Source organism: Mastomys coucha, unplaced genomic scaffold, assembly GCF_008632895.1.
Source record: "Mastomys coucha isolate ucsf_1 unplaced genomic scaffold, UCSF_Mcou_1 pScaffold12, whole genome shotgun sequence".
Classification (NCBI taxonomy): Eukaryota; Metazoa; Chordata; class Mammalia; order Rodentia; family Muridae; genus Mastomys; species Mastomys coucha.
Genome location: NW_022196894.1, coordinates 34,371,391 through 34,389,568, shown reverse-complemented (window position 1 = coordinate 34,389,568; position 18,178 = coordinate 34,371,391). Strand labels below are relative to the sequence as shown.

Sequence of the window (18,178 nt, the reverse complement as noted above, 5' to 3'; positions counted from 1 at the left end):
CCCTCCCTCCTCCCCTCCCTCCAGTCCCCAGCTCAGCTGGTTTTTATCAAGCTCCAGTCTTTGCATTTTTTCCAACTCAATTAAGCCATTACCTGAGCTAAATGAGGCATGGGCTCTCCAAAAATCACACCTGTTGTCAGGGAGATTTGGAGGAGGGGTGAGCAGAACCTGAGCAGCTGGCCAGCAGAGAAGCCCAGCTGGAAGGAGGCAGCAGAGTGTGACCATAGTGCTGAAAGAGGCCCTCATTGTAAAACAAGAGATGTCCTGCCCTGAAATACAAGACATGGATCCTGACCTAGGGACTGGGGATAGTCATGTTGATGAGGGATGGTCACATGGATGGTGGCAGATAGGCCGTCCTTCCCTAATTCTTCGGCAACAGGTTTGTACAGAACCCCTCACCATAGATGCATCCTCAGCAGGAATAAGGCGAGCTGTAACCAGAACCAGGTACACAAGTTTGCTGATCTTTGCTTGAACGCCTCCCAGTTACTTTTCCCTATTCATCCCCGTTAAAGCATACACAATTCTCACCTTCCCACACTAGTGGTTCAAACCCCACGGTCTGTGACAAAGAGGGCAAAGATTTCTCTACAATCAACCAAAGAGAAATCTGTGTGCTCAGCCTACCAAGACAGATGACCTCCATTGGAAATCAATTTGACTTTGTAAACATTTCCTGTTCCAGTTTCTTTCATGGGCAATCTAAAAATATTATTTCTACCACCCAGAAATTGAGAAATCATAGTTTCTGAACTTGCCATGCCTTGAATATACATGCAGGCTTTGTGACTGGAAGATCTGGGCCTCCAGCTTTCTCTAGGTGGACAGAAGCGTTTGGCTGGAGAATTACACAGTTCCTAGAAATGTTGAAGCCAAAGGCAAATAAGGGAGGATTTTACTTTGGTGAAAACTAAAAGTCAAAATGTTGATTACTAACCTATCTTTATCTTCTGGCAGCTTGATCTGTACGGAGGATCTTAGACTAGACAAGGACCTCCTACATTTTTGCACAAAGGCAAGATCAACTGATAGATATTTTTAAGTATCCACTTAGCTTCGGTTCCTTGTTCAAAGCTATAGATGCAGCTGTGATCATGAAGAAGCCCCCCCCCACACACAGAAATCTTAAGGTCAAGTGCCATGACTGTTTTCCTATTCCCTCTGCAAATTGCCCAACCAGACCTGGTCTGTACCAGTCATCCTTTAACAAATATGTGTGTATTATCTACTAAATTTCAGATGTGATGCTCGGGGGTACTTTGTGGTAGACTATAATAATGAGGAAGAGACAGGTCCTGCCCCCAAGATGCTGCATGTCATTCAAAACTGTGACTCGGTTCATCCCCAAAGCCCAGTCTGCTCACATCTCCTTGAATCTCTTGGGTAAGGACTTCAATGAGAAATCACCTATCTATACGGAAACACCCCTCATGACATCCTCATGATGGCAAGAACCTTTTAAACCATGGAACCAGCTGCTTCTGATACATGTCTGCCAGGTAGAGAGAGAAAAAAAAAACCAACAAATATTAGCATTAAGCTTTGCGGGTGGTGCCTTTTGGAGGAAGGCAAACAGGATTGATGTGATTTAAATGGAATAAACTTAGTGTATGGATCACAAATCAGTTTGTGACTCAGGACAGGCACTGTTAGGAATAATTAGTTAAGAAAAAAATGTAGAACAATTCTGGCTTAAACAAGTGGGAAATGTGTTCTCTATCACATGAGGGTTGGGATAGTTCAGTGGTGTGTTCCCAGTCCATCAGAGTTTTAAGCTACAGAGCCACCATTCCCTAGAATGTTGCTCTGCATTCCAGCTGGGCCTCAGCTGTCACATACACCTCCATGCAGCAGAGCAAGGAAGCAGAAGCAGGGAAGAGAGGCTGGCTCTCCCTAGCAGGTTTCTTAGAAGCTGTCACAGGCCTCTGCTCTAAATCCTGTTGACTGGGACATAATACATGAACACATGATATCAGAAATGAGTGGGGGAGCAGGGTAGACTTTATTTTAGCCAATTTCCAGCTAACAGTGAATTTATTGTGGCATAAAATGAGGGAAGATACAAATATTAAAACTGAAGCCCTGGGGCTGAACAGATGGCTCAGTGGTTAAGAGCGCTTACTACTCTTGAGTTCAGTTCCTTGAAGCTACAGTGGGTACCTCACAGCTGTCTATAATTCTTGCTCCAAGGGATCTGTTGCCTTCTTCTGACCTCCCCAGGCACTCACAGATACACACACACACAGAGAGAGACAGAGAGACAGACAGACAGAGAGAGAGAGAGGCATGTATACATAAATAAAATAAATCTTTTAAAAATACAAAGTACTGTTAGTGATTATTCACAAACTTTTATAGTCCCATTGCTACAAGCTGAAATAAGCCAACGTCATAGCCACGAACACCCACAATTAAGTGGATGAACTTGGTCCTGCCCTCATTGTCCTGCCTAGGTAAGGGAGCAAGAGCTAGAGAGGAAATAAGGATGCTCTTGCAGGGAAGATGATGGAAGTCTAACTCAGGGACCACAGGAGGCAGGAGAAGGCATGAGTTCAGCATTGCAGAGGAGGGTCTGCATTGGAGAGGAGATGGAGGGGAGGACCTAGGATGACTCTCAACTCTGAAAGCAAATCAGTCACCAGTCAGGACCTGCAAGGGCTGCACAGAGACTACATTAGGCTGGCAGTCTCCATTGCTGCTGCAAACTGACCCCACATCTTCCAATGCCTGTTACTTCTCGCCATGAATTTTCTGTTGAGTGAATTATTGATGTTCATAAACTTCACTTAGGAGCTAATCTGTCACTACAAAAACCTTAGGAGGTCTTAGTAGTTCCAGCTGGCCACAATGTTATCACTTCTACCTATTTCTGTTGAGTGAATTATTGAAGTTCATAAACTTCGCTTAGGAGCTAATCTGTCACTAGAAAAACCTTAAGAGGTCTTAGTAGTTCCAGCTGGCCACAATGTTCTCACTTCTACCTAATTCAGGGCACAGGACTCCTTAAACTTCTGAGTTCTTGAGGCATACTTAATTCAACTACCAGCCTTTTCACTTGAGTAAGCCACATATGCAGAGAACCTATTTCTCACCTACAAAGTGGACTTCGGTGTTACCTTCTTTGCCAAATCATTGCCCAGTTTAAAATAGACTGGAGTTTGCAAGAGCTAACACAATAGCTTATCAACACAGAAGTGTCTGTATCTTTCCAAACACTTTCTCTTCCTAAGTGTTTCATTTGACAAACAGCATTTACTGGTTAGACATTGTGCTAAGGACAGGGCCTGAGTTATGGTTGGATTTAGTATGAAGAAAGAAAGTTCAGGTTTGTTGTTGTTGTTGTTGTTTTGTTTTTTTGTTTGTTTTGTTTTGTTTTGTTTTTTGTGGGGCAGCTTGTACTTTACTTCTTTCCGTGGAGGTAAATGCTGAAGCCCCTCTACAGGAATTACTGTTCCCACCCGCTGGCCTTGGGCTCCTAAGGACAGAATTATATATGATTATATATGTGCTTATCATCTTTATACTACCAGGCCTCTGTACACTTTTATATTAAACTGTATAGATGAGCATGAGTGCCATGTCCATATGATGAAGCCAAATATCCAAAACTAAGATTGGAGTCCAAAAACTAGAGTGATCATGGACGTTTGGGCATTTCTGGAGTTCATTTCATGGAAGTTCATTATCTCTGATTTCTCTTCCTGTGTGAATTCCAATGAAATTGGCTAAATGGCTGTTAGAGTCTCTTAGGAGGCTGGAGAGTGAAAGTTCAGTAGGGCTAAGGGTAGACTTCAAAGCTTTTCTAGACCAGCAGTCTAGAAAGCAACTAGTCAGAGGTACAGCTAGACAGGGTTTCTCCGTTCCCTAGACTGCCTCTTCATTCCATGTCCTTTGCTGTACAGAATTCCCGTTGTTATATTGGTGATGTTACCTGAGTGACTGGAGTTCCAGTCACAAAGTTCTTGTCTGTGCCCAGGGTCCTAACAGTGTTTTCTGAACCTTTTCTTCTCTCAGTTTTAGAGTATTAAGTCTTAGCTTAAGGTCTTTGGTCCATATGGAATCAATTTTTGTACAGAGTGAAAAATACTGACGCAGTTCCATTCTGTGTGCAGACTATTCAGTATTACCAGTGCTATTTGATGAAAAAGCTGTCTTTTCTCCAGTGTACACTTTTGACATCATTGTTAAAAAAAAAAGAATTCATAACTAGACCTCAATATATTGAACACCAAACAATCAATAAACGGGCTAATGAAGTGAACTGACAGTTTTCAAAAGATGAAGTACAAATAACCAATGAGCATATAATAATTTGTCAACAGCACTAGCCATCAGAGAAGTACATATAAAAAACTATACTGAAGGCCTACCTCATTCCAGTCAGAAGAACAGGCATCAAGAAAACAAGGGACGGCAAGTATTGGCAAGGATGTGAAGGTGAGGCCTTTGTAGGACTGCAAAATGGTCCTGCCTCTATAGAAATCAGAGTAAAGTTTCCTCAAAAAAACTAAAAACACTTCTGCCATATGGCTCAGCTCTACGACTCCTGGGGATTTACCCTAAAGACCCCAGATCAGCACATCACACAAGTACCTGCACATCAGCACCGCAGCAGTATCCACAAGACCAAGGCGCGGAGACAACCCCAATGTACAGCTACACAGGGGTGGGTTTAGAAATGAGGTCTGTATACACAGTGGGATTATTTCAGCCACAAAAAGGATGAAGACGGGGTGGGGGAGGTGAGGGGGTGGGAGGGTGGGGGGGTGGGGAGATGACTCAGCAGTTTGGAGTGCCTCCTGATCTTGCAGAGGACCTGAGGTTTTGGTAGCAAGCTTCCTAGTTGGGCAGTTCACACTGCTTATTAGTCCAGTTCCAGGGAATTCAATCTCCAATTTCTGGAGCACACTTCTTGAGCACACATTTGCACATGAATACACACACAAGCACACAAATACACATACAGACACAGACACACAAACACACACACATACAGACACACACAGACATAGACATATACTCAAACACACAAACCACATACACTCACACACACACACAGCACATACACTCATACAAACACATACCACATACACACACACCACATACACTCATACACACACAGCACATACACTCACATACACACAGCACATACACTCATACATACACACACCACATACACACACACATCACATACACTCATACATACACACACCACATACACACACACACCACATACACCCATACATACACACACCACATACACTCATACACATACATCACATATACACACACACCACACACACACACACACACACATACTCACATACACACAAACACCACATACACTCACAGACATGCTCATACTCATCAAGTTAAATTTTTTAAATTTTCTTAAAGAAATGAAAGTAAAACTGGGAACAAAGGGAGCCAATGGGAGGAGGGGGAGAAGAGACAAGTATCAGGCAGGGTGCAAGGGCTGACAGACTGTGCTCAAAGTACATCCTATACCTGTGTGAACATGGCCTTATGTGGCCTTGTATAATACAAAAACTTCCAAGAAAGAGGTTTGCCACAGCTAACCATTTCTAGAGGTTTACATGTGCTGATGGTTCTCCATGCATTGTATTACTGAGTTCACGGAGATCCAGCAACTTGACCGGAGTCCCACACTGGGACTGTAGAAATACAGTCAAAGCCAGGGCTAACTTGAAGCCTGTGCTCCAAACCCTTCCTTCTGCTAACTGGGAAAGGTTGCGGACACACTGCAGTGTGGACACTAAAAGTGGGTCTGAGTGTGGTGGTGCATGCCCAGAAACCTTGAGGCTGAGTGAGGCAGGACAATCTCAAGTTTGAGGACAGCCTGGGCTAGATAACAAGTTGTAGGCCAGTCTGCACTACCTAGCAAGACCTGTTTCAAAAACTAAAGAAACCAAACAATGAAAATATAGATTCCCTCACAGTGGGAAGGCAAGCCAGGAAGAAATGTATAAATTCAGATTTAAAAAAAAAAAAAAAAGACTTCAGATGCCCTTGAAAGTAGGGAGAATTGGGTGGATTCCTGGGAGATTTAGAAAGAATTCTGCAGTGATCATGACGGTGAGAGAAGCAAGGAAGAAACCTGTTTCATGATGGGTGTCAAATAATTTTCTGTAATAGGAAACATTCAAGGAAGAGCAAGTTTTGGAGGGAGGGGCATTTAGGACTTGTTAAGATGTAGCAGCTCAGGAGGGTGATCCATGTGAAGATGTCCAGTTGACAGGGAAGCTGACAGTGCAGTCCTTGGCCCTGAACTTGAGAAAGACAATATGGAGCCAATATCAAAAAGCAATCAACATTTGACAGTCCCAGGAGGGCTCTGGGATATGGGATGTAGGATGGAAACAGCCCAGGTGTCTTAGCAGGCTGAAGAGGTTACAGCAGAAAGGTTTCCCCCGAGCCAGTAAATTCCATAATTTACAGAAACTTTCATCCTGGGGCTTCTTATACCTTTTCACTTGATCCCACTTTTTTCTGAAAAAAAAAAAAAATTGATATGGCCTTAGGTGTATAGGCATACAAAATAGTCACACAAATAAAATGTGTACTGATAATGAATCAGAAAGGAAGGTGTCTAAAGCAATTATTTACTGTTCTAGTTTCATTCTGTTGATGTAACTTTAAAGAAATCTAACTAAAATCAACTTAGAGAGGCAGGTTGTGGTAGTGCGCGGCTTTAGTTTCACAGCACTCAGGAAGAAGGGGTAGGTGATCTGTGTGTTCGGGGTCAGCATGGTCTACAGATTAAGTTACAGACAGCCAGAGCTATACAGTAAGATCCCGTCTTAAAAGAAAGAAAGAGAGAGAGAGAGGGAGGGAGGGAGGGAGGGAAGAAGGGAGGGAGGGAGGGAGGGAGGGAGAAGCAGAGAGACATAGAGACAGAGAGAGACAGAGAGAGAGAGAGAGAGACAGAGAGAGACTTAAAAGAAGAAAGGGTTTATTTCATCTTACACTTGAAGGTCAAAGTTCTTCACTGAGAGAGATCAAGGCCAGGAACCTAGAGCAGAAGCCAGGAAGAGTGTTGTATACCAGTGCCCTTGCAGGCCCATAATTAGCTAACTTTCCTGTACAGCCCAGGACCACGAACCAAAGAACTGTGCCATTCACAGGGGGCTGGGCCATCCTGTATGGATCAATAAAAGCCAGTCTCTCAAAGAGATGCCCACAGGGAAACCTTATATTGCCAAGCTCTAAAACAAGACTTTTTCCTCAAATAACTCTAGGCTATGTCAAGTTGACAATTAGAGCTGGTTGGGAGCCGGGCATAGTAGTGCATACCTTTGATCCCAGCACTTGGGAGGAGGAAAGGGAATCTCTGAGAATTTGAGGCTAGCCTGGTCTACATAGAGAGCTTCAGGACAGGTAGGCCTACAGAGAGACCCTGTATTTAAAAGAAAGAAAGAAAGAAAGAAAGAAAGAAAGAAAGAAAGAAAGAAAGAAATAAAAAAGGGAAAAAAACACTATAGGACATTTAGTATACATATAATTTTAACATTTATTAAAGACAACAGCAAATTGCATACTTATTTGATTATACTTGTTTATGTTTACATAAATAAATCTCAGCTAAAAATTATGCCTCACCTCCGACATTGTCAGGAGTTCATTGATATTTGATTTGTAATTGTCAGTGCTTAACATGCCACTTCATATAAATACGTAGTACAAAATGACAAAAGTCTGATTAGGACCATCTCAGAAATTGTTGAAAACCTGCCCTAATCCCAAGCCAAAATCCACTGAATGGTTTTCACTTCTTCAAAACATTCAAATCAGCAACTCAAATGACAATGTTGAAAAATTAAACCTTCTGACACAATACAATGTGAAAATACAATGTTTCAACACATGCCAAGGAGTGGCCATAAGGAAGTAGAAAATGTCTGCTTTCTGTAACTAAGTTATTATGTTTGAGAGCAGAACACTTTGTATGTTCAATAAAACACTGCAGTCCACACCCACAATTGTCTTGAATCCAAGCTAAGGCATTCCTGGAAGCATTAGTTTGTCACCCAGGGTAATGGCAGTCTAATGCCAAAGTACATGTGTGCTCAGAACCAAGGTGGTGGTAAATTCACATGATGCAGCGGGGCTAAGTACTGCCAGAAGAGCCTCAGATCCGTCATGCATTTAATTAGAATTAATGTATAGTCAATGCTTCTTCAGAAAATCTTTAATGTCGCCATTTTTTCCTTTTAAAATTGTGTGGGGGTTCAGGGGCTAGTGTTTGCGACTGTGCACATATTAAGATCAAAGGATAAAGTTTAAGAGTCCCAGGCCAGGCAGTGGTGGTGCACGCCTTTAATCCCAGCACTTGGGAGGCAGAGGCAGGTGGATTTCTGAGTTTGAGGCCAGCCTGGTCTACAGAGTGAGTTCCAGGACAGCCAGGGCTATACGGAGAAACTCTGTCTTGAAAAACCAAAAAAAAAAAAAAAAAAAAAAAAAAAAAAAAAAAAAAAAAAAAAAGTTTAAGAGTCCCTTCTCCTCTTTCAGGAATTGAACTCAGATCCTCAGGTCATCAGCTTGTGTAGCAAGCACTTTTACTCAAAGAGCCATCTTGCTAGCCCTAGTCAAAATTTCCAGGATCCCTTGTATTTCATTGCATGACCCACTATGTTGCAACCCACCATTTAAGATGCTACATTTTAAATGAAATGTTCATAAAAGCCTTGTAAATCATTACATTACAAACTGGGAGTACAGACCTTCACTAAAAGGGGAAGGAGCTATCAAAATAAATGAAGAATGGATGATCCTTTCTTACATTTTTGCTTGGTTTGAAGTCAGATTTAAACTTAAACGAAATTTGTTCTGTGTTTCTATAGGAGTATATGGGTAAATAAAGCACCATTGGTATTCTAACTGAAGGAGCTGCTACTCTGGGACATTTCCACACACCCTTCATGCGATGAGTGATTTACAGGCAGCAGCCACACAGCAGGCTGTGCTTGTTTAGAATGCAGCCTCTCAGAATTGGATATAGTCCTTCTGCAGTATGAGCAACTGAAGTTGTCTGTATCTTACATGTAGTACTGCAGAATTGTGATTCGAAGCCCTGCGTCTCAATCTGCTCCTCCTGAGCCCCTCTAAATGGGGATTCTGAGCTACTTCTGTCATCATATTAAAATGGAACATAGGTTTAGCTGAATCCACTTTGTCTCTTTTAGAAAACATCTCCGGCAGTCTCTACATGATGTCGCTTCTCAGGACTCGAGGACCAACCACCCTACACCTCTGCAACAGAGAAGGCAGAAATGGAGATGCAAAGGCCATCATTGCTGTTCTGTCATTAACCACTCTGTAGAAATGTATCTCCACCAGAAGGCGTGAACCACACCTAGGGGCGTGGAGTTCTCAGGGCCCCAAACCACTAACACCTTTATCTGTCCCCTGGAGAGAAGGCAGAGCCATGGCATCATACAGCTGCTGTTTGGCCCTCTTGGCTCTTGCCTGGCACTCCTCGGCCTATGGGCCCGACCAGCGAGCCCAAAAGAAGGGGGACATTATCCTAGGAGGTCTCTTTCCTATCCATTTTGGAGTAGCTGCCAAAGATCAAGATCTGAAGTCGAGACCAGAGTCTGTGGAGTGCATTAGGTAAGGGAAGGCTGAATCCAGGTATCTTCATCTTTGGATGGTTACAGAAAAAGCTGCACGGGACCCAAAAGAGCACTACAAACCCTTTCTCTCTTTTTTCAAAACAATTGGTTATCATACTGAGGCTTATTGACCCCTCCTTTTCTTTCCTTAAGGAAAACACCGGGTATAGAAAATACCAGGCCTGTCAAGGGCCAGTAATTTGGTAGCCAGAGCATCGCTGTTCATATGATGTCTGCGTCTGGCAGTAGTGTTGCTCAATTCAAGACCAAGGCCGAGTCGAGCTGAGCAGGGTAGGACACCCTGCAACTTCAACCTGGACACAGGAGGATTGAGAGTTCCAGGTTATACACCAAGACCCTGTCTCAGTAGTAGGGCCTTGTCTCAAAATACAAACAGATACTAAATAAGTAAATAAGTAAATAAGGCTGGGAACTTAGCCTAGAGCCCAGCTTTTCTTAGAATGTACGTGTGTTCAGTCCTCAACACTGCAATATTAATTCATTTATCCATTCACCAGCTGATTAATTAAACAGGCACAGACAGAAGTTCATTTTAGCTCATAAACTTTTGTAATAAATTCCTCTTTGACCTGTGTGCTCCAGTGACCCCTGGGGCTTGGCTGCTTTGCTCTGTTTGGTGTTGTTCCTCTTTAATAAAGGCATTTAGAGCTGAAAGAAGCAGGTAGCCCCTGAGACCCAAGCAAGCATTTTCTAAATACAGCCCACTACATTTTGAAACTATTTCTGTTAAATGTCTTTTGCTTAAGAAGCTAAACCCCTTCCTGTGCCCTACTCCCTGACACTATCCACGTTTGACTCTGTCACACATAGAGGTCGTACCCAGCACAGATAAGACATCACAGAATACTTAAGTATCCTGTGGCCTCTCAGGACACCAGAAGACAGCTAACATGTCCCTCCAAATCTTTTCTTCTCCAGGCCGATAGCCTCAGTTTTCTCATCAGTTCCTGCCCTGTGTGACTTTTTAGCCCCTCACCATTCTGCTTGCCCCCACCTGGTGCTCCTTCCTTGACCATGACTCCTTTAGAACGTAGCATCCTCTTGCTAACAGCTCCATAATGGGATGTGGTCAGCAGAGTGTCACCTGGCTTAGACAGGAGACAGCTCAGAGGCTATGAACTCACATCACATATGATTCGGCTTCTCAGAGCGCCTCGCTTTCCCTCTGCACCCCAAAGCTTCTAGAAGGGACCCAGCCTTCACCTTGAGCTTCATGATAGCTGGAAAGTGATGGTCAATGTTATCCCAACAAACATGGATTTCTGTTCATAAGGACAGCCGGGGGCATTTTTCTCATGTATATGGAAAAAACTAAGTGTAGGATTGCATCAAAGTTGACTGTATCTTCATATGGCCCACATGGACAAATGCTGTCCGTGTTGCTCCTTACGGAACAGCCTTTCAAACAAAATGCTTGCCCTGAAAATGTATTAGCGAGAGCGGAACCAGTTGAGCGGTGTTTTTTTTTATATATATAAATATAATATTTAATTAATATTTTAAAAGTAATCTAGTATCTCCCAATAATCTTACAAGTTTGAAATAAGTAACTATGTGTTGAAAGAAATATAAAGTGATATGGAAATTTTTACATCCAAGGTTAGACCAAGAATTCTGGAAGCCTGACTATACAGTAGAATACAATGGGCCAGACTTCCCCTCCTGTCTCTGAGTTTGAGTTGAGCCCACAACGCAGAGGAGAAGGAGCCTGCCTCTCTTAATGGTTTTTCCTCTGAACCCTGATTTGCCAAGTCAGCACATTTATCCAGCCTCCCAAGCGAGGGAGAAAGAAAACTGACACTATTTCTTTGTTGATTTATTTGATTTAAAAAAAAAAAACTTAAAATAATGTTCTTTTAAAAGCAGCAATGGTCATATTTTTGAAGCAAAAATTACAAATTAGCCCAACACATAGAATTCTTAAGGCATCTCCTACCCCTTCTGTTTGCAGTTCTATAAATATTTGATATTTATCTACAAAAGGATCATTTTACTTTCTGCTTTAACCTCCAGGAATGTCACAATCTAAATTTGTGACAAATCTGCAAATCTGAGGCTATTTTTAAGTTCCCACATATTAATATCTTCATCTATTTACAGTCCCTTAGTGCTTTTTTTTTGGGGGGGGGAGGCTTTCTATGTAGCCCAGGATTGGCCTCAAACTTACAACCTGGCCATTCCAACCTGATAATTACATACCACACAGGCATGTTCCACCACACCCAGCCATGCCTTCCGTTTAGCCCTTCACACCAGCTACAGCAAAGTTTACGCTAGAGAATGCAGCTATAAATTATTCAACTAAATACCAGTAACAGTCACTTTCATTCTTATTCCATAACTCAAAGGGAATGCACTGTGCTGAGAATTTTCCCTATCTCATGACATCTTCAAAGGCAGCCTAATAGGAAAGTGTTGTTCCTGTTTACACAGAGGACGTTGAACCTCAAAGGGCACATTATAAAAATGAAGGGTAATAGAGCCAAATTTCAAGCCCAACTCTGACAGTCCTTACTCCGACAGGGCCTCCCACCACATCCATGTCTTTCTTCCAGGTATAACTTCCGTGGATTCCGATGGTTACAAGCCATGATATTTGCCATAGAGGAGATAAACAGCAGCCCCGCCCTTCTTCCCAACATGACCCTGGGATATAGGATATTTGACACCTGTAACACTGTCTCCAAGGCGCTGGAGGCCACCTTGAGTTTTGTTGCCCAGAACAAAATCGATTCTTTGAACCTGGATGAGTTCTGCAACTGCTCTGAGCACATCCCTTCGACCATCGCCGTGGTGGGAGCAACGGGCTCCGGTGTCTCCACAGCGGTAGCCAACCTGCTGGGACTTTTCTATATCCCCCAGGTAATGCTACCTCCTTCCTAAGACTTATTTTTATTACTTTAAATTATGTGTGTGTTAAGTATGTACACAAGTGCAGATGCCTTCAGAGATCAGAGATGTCAGATCTCCTGGAGTTGGAGTTACAGGTGGTGGTGAGCTGCCCAACACAGGTCCTGGGAGCTGAACTCGGGTTCTCTGGGGAAAAAAAAAACAGTTCAACCATTTAACCTCTGAGCTATCCTCCACCCAAGCGGCATCTCCTTAGATGGGCACCGAACTCAGGGAGCAGGAGAAGCAGATTTGAAGAGTTGCATGCTAGCAGTGTCCTCTGAGGCCTTCCATAGACACAAAGGTAGTTGGGCACTGTGTCAGGAGCACTTGGGGGTCGCTAAGACCTTTATGTCAACAAGACCTTCTCTGTTCTTCCAATATTCATTTCAACATAACTCGCATGTATGCAACTGGATCTTTTTTCTCGCTATTTCCCATGTCGCTCCTTTAGTAACTGGCCTTCTATTTTTACCAAAAGGAGTAAGATCCTATGATGTGATTCTCGCCATTCAAATCAAAAATATCTGCTCCTAATTCTTTTTCCTCAAAGTTTCCTCTTATTATCAGCTTTCATTCAGGGGGAAACAAAGCTTGCCTCCCCGTACGTAGTACAGGAGCTTAATCACTGTGTCATGCATTCTGAAATGGAGCATGCCCTCATATCCTCCTCCTGGGCAGGAGGTATATTTTCAAATATTAATCATTCACCAAAGCAAGTCTTTTATTATAAGCATTGGTTCAAAGTTGTACTCCACTTCCCCCACACCAAACAACAGTAAACTCTAAATGCCGTTGTATTACCTGATTTCCCCCTTTAGCCCTATGGCCTCTCAAGTCAGCCTTTCTTTGGATTAATAACTAGAGATCTATTATATCACTTTGTCACAGTGAAAATTGCAAGTAGCTTAAACATCTGCGGATAAGAAAATAGAATCAGTTTGGTTATGATATGGCCTTCAATTGTAAATTAAGGATCAGGCTTCAAAATTCTTCAGTGTTTAATATTCGAAACAATAATCAAAATTCCTATGAATAAATTCATGTTTCTCTTGTTGCAAGGGCTCTGCTTCTTTGCTGAGAGCCTTAATCCTTTTGCAGACTGGTAACAACAGAGGCATTCTTGTCTTACACTTGCAGGAAGTAAAGATGTTCCACACAGGAAAGCCCCGGCTCTGTCACTTTTGTACCAAAATCCTCTTACCCAGTTAGCATTAGTCAATGTGCTGGGCATGTTTAAATCTGGCAGACTGTGAAACAGTATTTTAAAAGCACCATGAAGGTAAGTCGTCAGCCCAGTGGTAGAAGATAGGAATGACATCAAGTAAAGAATAGGAGGGGAGAGCTTCACTTCTGCATGGCTAGAAGACAAGAAGAGTAGGATTGATCAAAGTGGAAAGGAGGCTGCAGCTATCTGGGTGTGGGGCTACTTACACATTTTAAAAGATTTCTTTTATTTTATTTTATGTATACAAGTACACTGTAGCTGTACAGATGGCCATGAGCTATCATGTGTGTGGCTGCGTCTGATCTCATTACGGGTGGTTGTGAGCCACCATGTGGTTGCTGGGATCCAAATTCAGGACCCGCTGAGCCATCTCGCCAGCCTGCTACTTACACCTTTAATTCCCACAAGTGGAGCGCTCTGTGAACTTGAGATCAGATTGCTTTACAGCGTGGGCGGGCTACAAAGTGATACTCTGTCTGGATTTACCTTCATGATGCATTTAAAATAACGCTGCACAGTCTGCCTGCCAGATTTAAACATGTAGCACACTGACCACACAGAGAAACACTGTCTCCAAAAAAAAAAAAAAAAAAAAAACAAAAAACAAAAAACAAAAAAACAAAAACCACCACCACCAACAACAAAGTAATAATAATGAGGAAGAAGAGGATGATGAGGATGCCGGTGATGATGATTTGTCAATCTTCAGCAGGAGTTCTTTTCTGTTGTGGCTTCAAGTTAGACTCACTGAGCGAGCTGCTTAGGTCCACCCTGCAGAGCTCAAGGCCTAACAGGCTAGGATGCAGCCTATCTGAAACTTGGATCCTTGCCCAGTGAATTGCACTGCAGGGCTAGAAAACACTGGTCTGGGTAAGGCCCCAAGCCCAGCCCTGTTACTTATTATGTCAATCACGCCACCCTGTGGATATAACAAAAAGATCAGCCGGAAGAAACTGGCCCGGATGGCTAGTCTGAATTTTCCATGTTGTTTTCACCCTCTGTCAAGGAAAGTTTGATGTGTTTTTAAAGGCTTTTTGTTTTGGGAGGACATGGAGTGACATTTACTTGACTTTATAGGTTGTCTTTTGAAAACAGGTCAAATATATGTAATACATTAAGAGACTATATCCACGAGAGGCAGCATGAGTTATGAGTTTCAATTTATTTCCTTTTATAAACATTTTTGGTCCATTTTTCAAAAGTCAATAAAGAAGTGAGCGATGACAGGCAAACGACAAAGCAAATCCCCAACTCTGAAGCCAGTTTCGTTTTTTCTTTTTTTTCCCTACAAACCAAATTTTCAAAAATTAATAATGTGGATCTGGGTAGGACATCTGCTACCCCATTGATCGCCAGGGTTGATTCAGCTGATCTGGCTGGCTAGGGAAGTGTCCCCTTCCTCCCCAACCACTCCAGGTACATTCTTCTTGAAGCTGCTCACATGGTCGAAGAGGACCCTCCCCTAAGGAGAGGAAGGCCAGTCAGCTGAGTAACTGAGCTCCCTTGCTAGGACCTCCAAACAGGCTCTCAAAAAATTAGAAACACATACACAGATCACTTCATCTAGCCACCTAGATCCTGAACATCTAGGAAAGCAGGAGGGGATTATTCAGATTTTAAAAAAGAAGTTGTCGCTTTCATATTAGAGTGTCTAAGCCTTATCAGAGTAGTTACCTTTGGCAAATTTGATTGAGTCTTTCATAGCCCAGTATCTTGGATATTTTTCATATTAAGACTTTAAATCGATGAAAAAGACGCCTGTTGGAAATATTTATTTTAAAGATTGCCCAAATGAAGCTAATTACTCCCATTAGTAAGAAGTGTATGAAAGGCATCCCTGATGACCAGTTCGGCTTGTTTTCTGAAGAAGTTTCAGGGTGCCCTAGGGAACTAGAGAACAGCGGCTGTTAAATGCTACTCCACTTCCCAGAAGGACTCTATTAAGAGGAAAACTGTCTGTTCATCAGAAGAAATGCTCTGATAACTTGGGATTCCCTAGGTGGTGAGCTATGATGACTCCCAGGGGTGCTACCAGGGGCCCAACCAGGGGTGTTGATTCTCTGACACTTTCAAGTACTAAATGGGGCCTGGGGAGAGGAGAGCCTGAGAGTCCTGCTAGGGTTAGTCAGCTCGTCCATCACCCATCTCCCGTGCCGTGATATATATTTTTAAAATGTTGCAGAGCTCCGTAAACAGTGATCTCTGAACATCAAAAAATTTCTGTTTCTAATGGAAATTTTTTCCCATGAGCAAATGTAGAGCTGCCTACAGTGCAAAAGTGGGGACCAACCAACAACGCACCTCCTCCGGGCTCCCTTTCAGCCTCTATAACGTCTCTGAGACTCACATCAGAGTCTGGACAAGTAGTCTTAGTCATCACCTGCAGTTGAGCAAAGAAAGCTGGTTTGGGTGGTAGTTGTAGCACCGAGAAGCCTGGGAAGCCAGGGGAAAGAAAGGTGTTTTTCTGGTGATAGTGACGTTCGATATTGTTATTGCACTATGGGATAAATGAGTTTACATTACTAAGCCTGATTGACTTAACTGCACCTAGAAGCTAAACAGCTCTGTGGATTTACTGCAATTGGTATTCATTTTATCTAAAGAAGGGGGGAAGTAGGAGAGGAATGCTGGGAAATGGAAAGAGAAAAAAAAGTGGGCAGAGTCGGAGTAGAGACCTCTTTGGGCGTCCTCTGAAGAGCCGAAAGTTTATAACTATAGGAAAGCCGATTCTCCCAGACGTTGGATTATGTACAAAGCATCCATAACAGTAAGCAGGAAGCTATAATGTTCAGACCTGAACCTGGGCCCAACAGGCAAAGCATGTGTCGAGTGAGCACACAGATCTAGTGTAACCAAAGAGGCACCTCAGAGGAAGGTAGAAGTCACAAGGCTCCTTTAGAAAGAGGCCCATTCCACTTTGAAGGGGGAACGTCTATTGCTAGCAGCAGTTTTGAAAGCATCATCGTGAAGAATCATGGGAATTAGGAAGTTTACCAAATAAACTAACAGGTGCTTGGGGGTTCATGTTGGGGTGGAACTGCCTGATTGTTCTCACACTTCCATCCTGCCCACATTGAACACGTTTGATAAGTGACATTTCGTTAATCCTCAAGACTGGTCTGGCACCGCACTCTCACTCACTCAGAGTTCTTGGTTCTTTCCCAGGTGAGCTATGCGTCCTCCAGCAGGCTCCTCAGCAATAAGAATCAGTTCAAATCCTTCCTCCGCACCATTCCCAATGACGAACACCAGGCCACAGCGATGGCTGACATTATCGAGTATTTCCGTTGGAACTGGGTGGGCACAATTGCAGCTGACGACGACTATGGCAGGCCTGGCATTGAGAAGTTCCGAGAGGAAGCGGAGGAGAGGGACATCTGCATCGATTTCAGTGAGCTCATCTCCCAGTACTCTGATGAGGAAGAGATCCAGCAGGTAGTGGAAGTGATCCAGAACTCTACAGCCAAGGTCATTGTCGTTTTCTCCAGTGGCCCAGACCTAGAACCCCTCATTAAGGAGATTGTGCGGCGTAACATCACAGGCAGGATCTGGCTGGCCAGCGAGGCTTGGGCCAGCTCCTCCCTGATTGCTATGCCTGAGTACTTCCATGTAGTTGGGGGCACCATTGGGTTCGGTCTGAAGGCTGGCCAGATTCCAGGCTTCCGAGAATTCCTACAGAAAGTCCATCCCAGGAAGTCTGTCCACAATGGTTTTGCCAAAGAGTTTTGGGAAGAAACATTTAATTGCCACCTGCAAGAAGGTGCCAAAGGCCCTTTACCGGTGGACACCTTTGTGAGAAGTCACGAGGAAGGTGGCAACAGGTTACTCAATAGCTCCACTGCCTTCCGACCTCTCTGCACAGGGGATGAGAATATCAACAGTGTGGAGACCCCTTACATGGATTACGAACATTTACGGATATCCTACAACGTGTACTTAGCCGTCTACTCCATTGCGCATGCCCTGCAAGATATATACACCTGCTTACCCGGAAGAGGGCTTTTCACCAATGGGTCCTGTGCAGACATCAAGAAGGTTGAGGCCTGGCAGGTAAGTCTCTCACTTACCTACTAGTTCTCTGTGTGATAAAGCAGAATCGGGGTGGCGCAGAAAAGAAACATAATGACTACATTATTTACTTTTGTGGCACTGTAACCCAAAGTGTTTGAGAGACCAACTTAAAGGAGGATTTATTTGGACTCATGGTCTCCAAGGGTCTTGTCTATGGGACATTTGGTCCCATGTGCTTGGGAAGAACATCATAGCCATAACGGTATGTGGCATAAGAGAACTGTTCACTTCTTGGCCAACCAGCAAGCAGAGACAAGGACCTACTAGCCACTTCTTCTTCTTCTTCTTCTTCTTCTTCTTCTTCTTCTTCTTCTTCTTCTTCTTCTTCTTCTTC

At 43.3% G+C, this 18,178-nt stretch overlaps 1 protein-coding gene across 3 annotated transcripts in view; it reads left to right on the top strand.

Annotated features, from left to right (window-relative positions):
- Casr (calcium sensing receptor) overlaps nt 1–18,178 on the top strand; it is a 77,528-nt gene that overhangs the window by 36,652 nt on the left and 22,698 nt on the right. For all 3 annotated transcript variants that reach the window (XM_031363803.1, XM_031363802.1, XM_031363801.1), the window contains exons 2-4: nt 9,207–9,633; nt 12,212–12,518; nt 16,939–17,823. In XM_031363803.1, coding sequence (XP_031219663.1) covers nt 9,449–9,633; nt 12,212–12,518; nt 16,939–17,823 — 1,377 coding nt within the window. In that variant the 5' untranslated portion in view covers nt 9,207–9,448. The remainder of the gene's footprint in view (nt 1–9,206; nt 9,634–12,211; nt 12,519–16,938; nt 17,824–18,178) is intronic.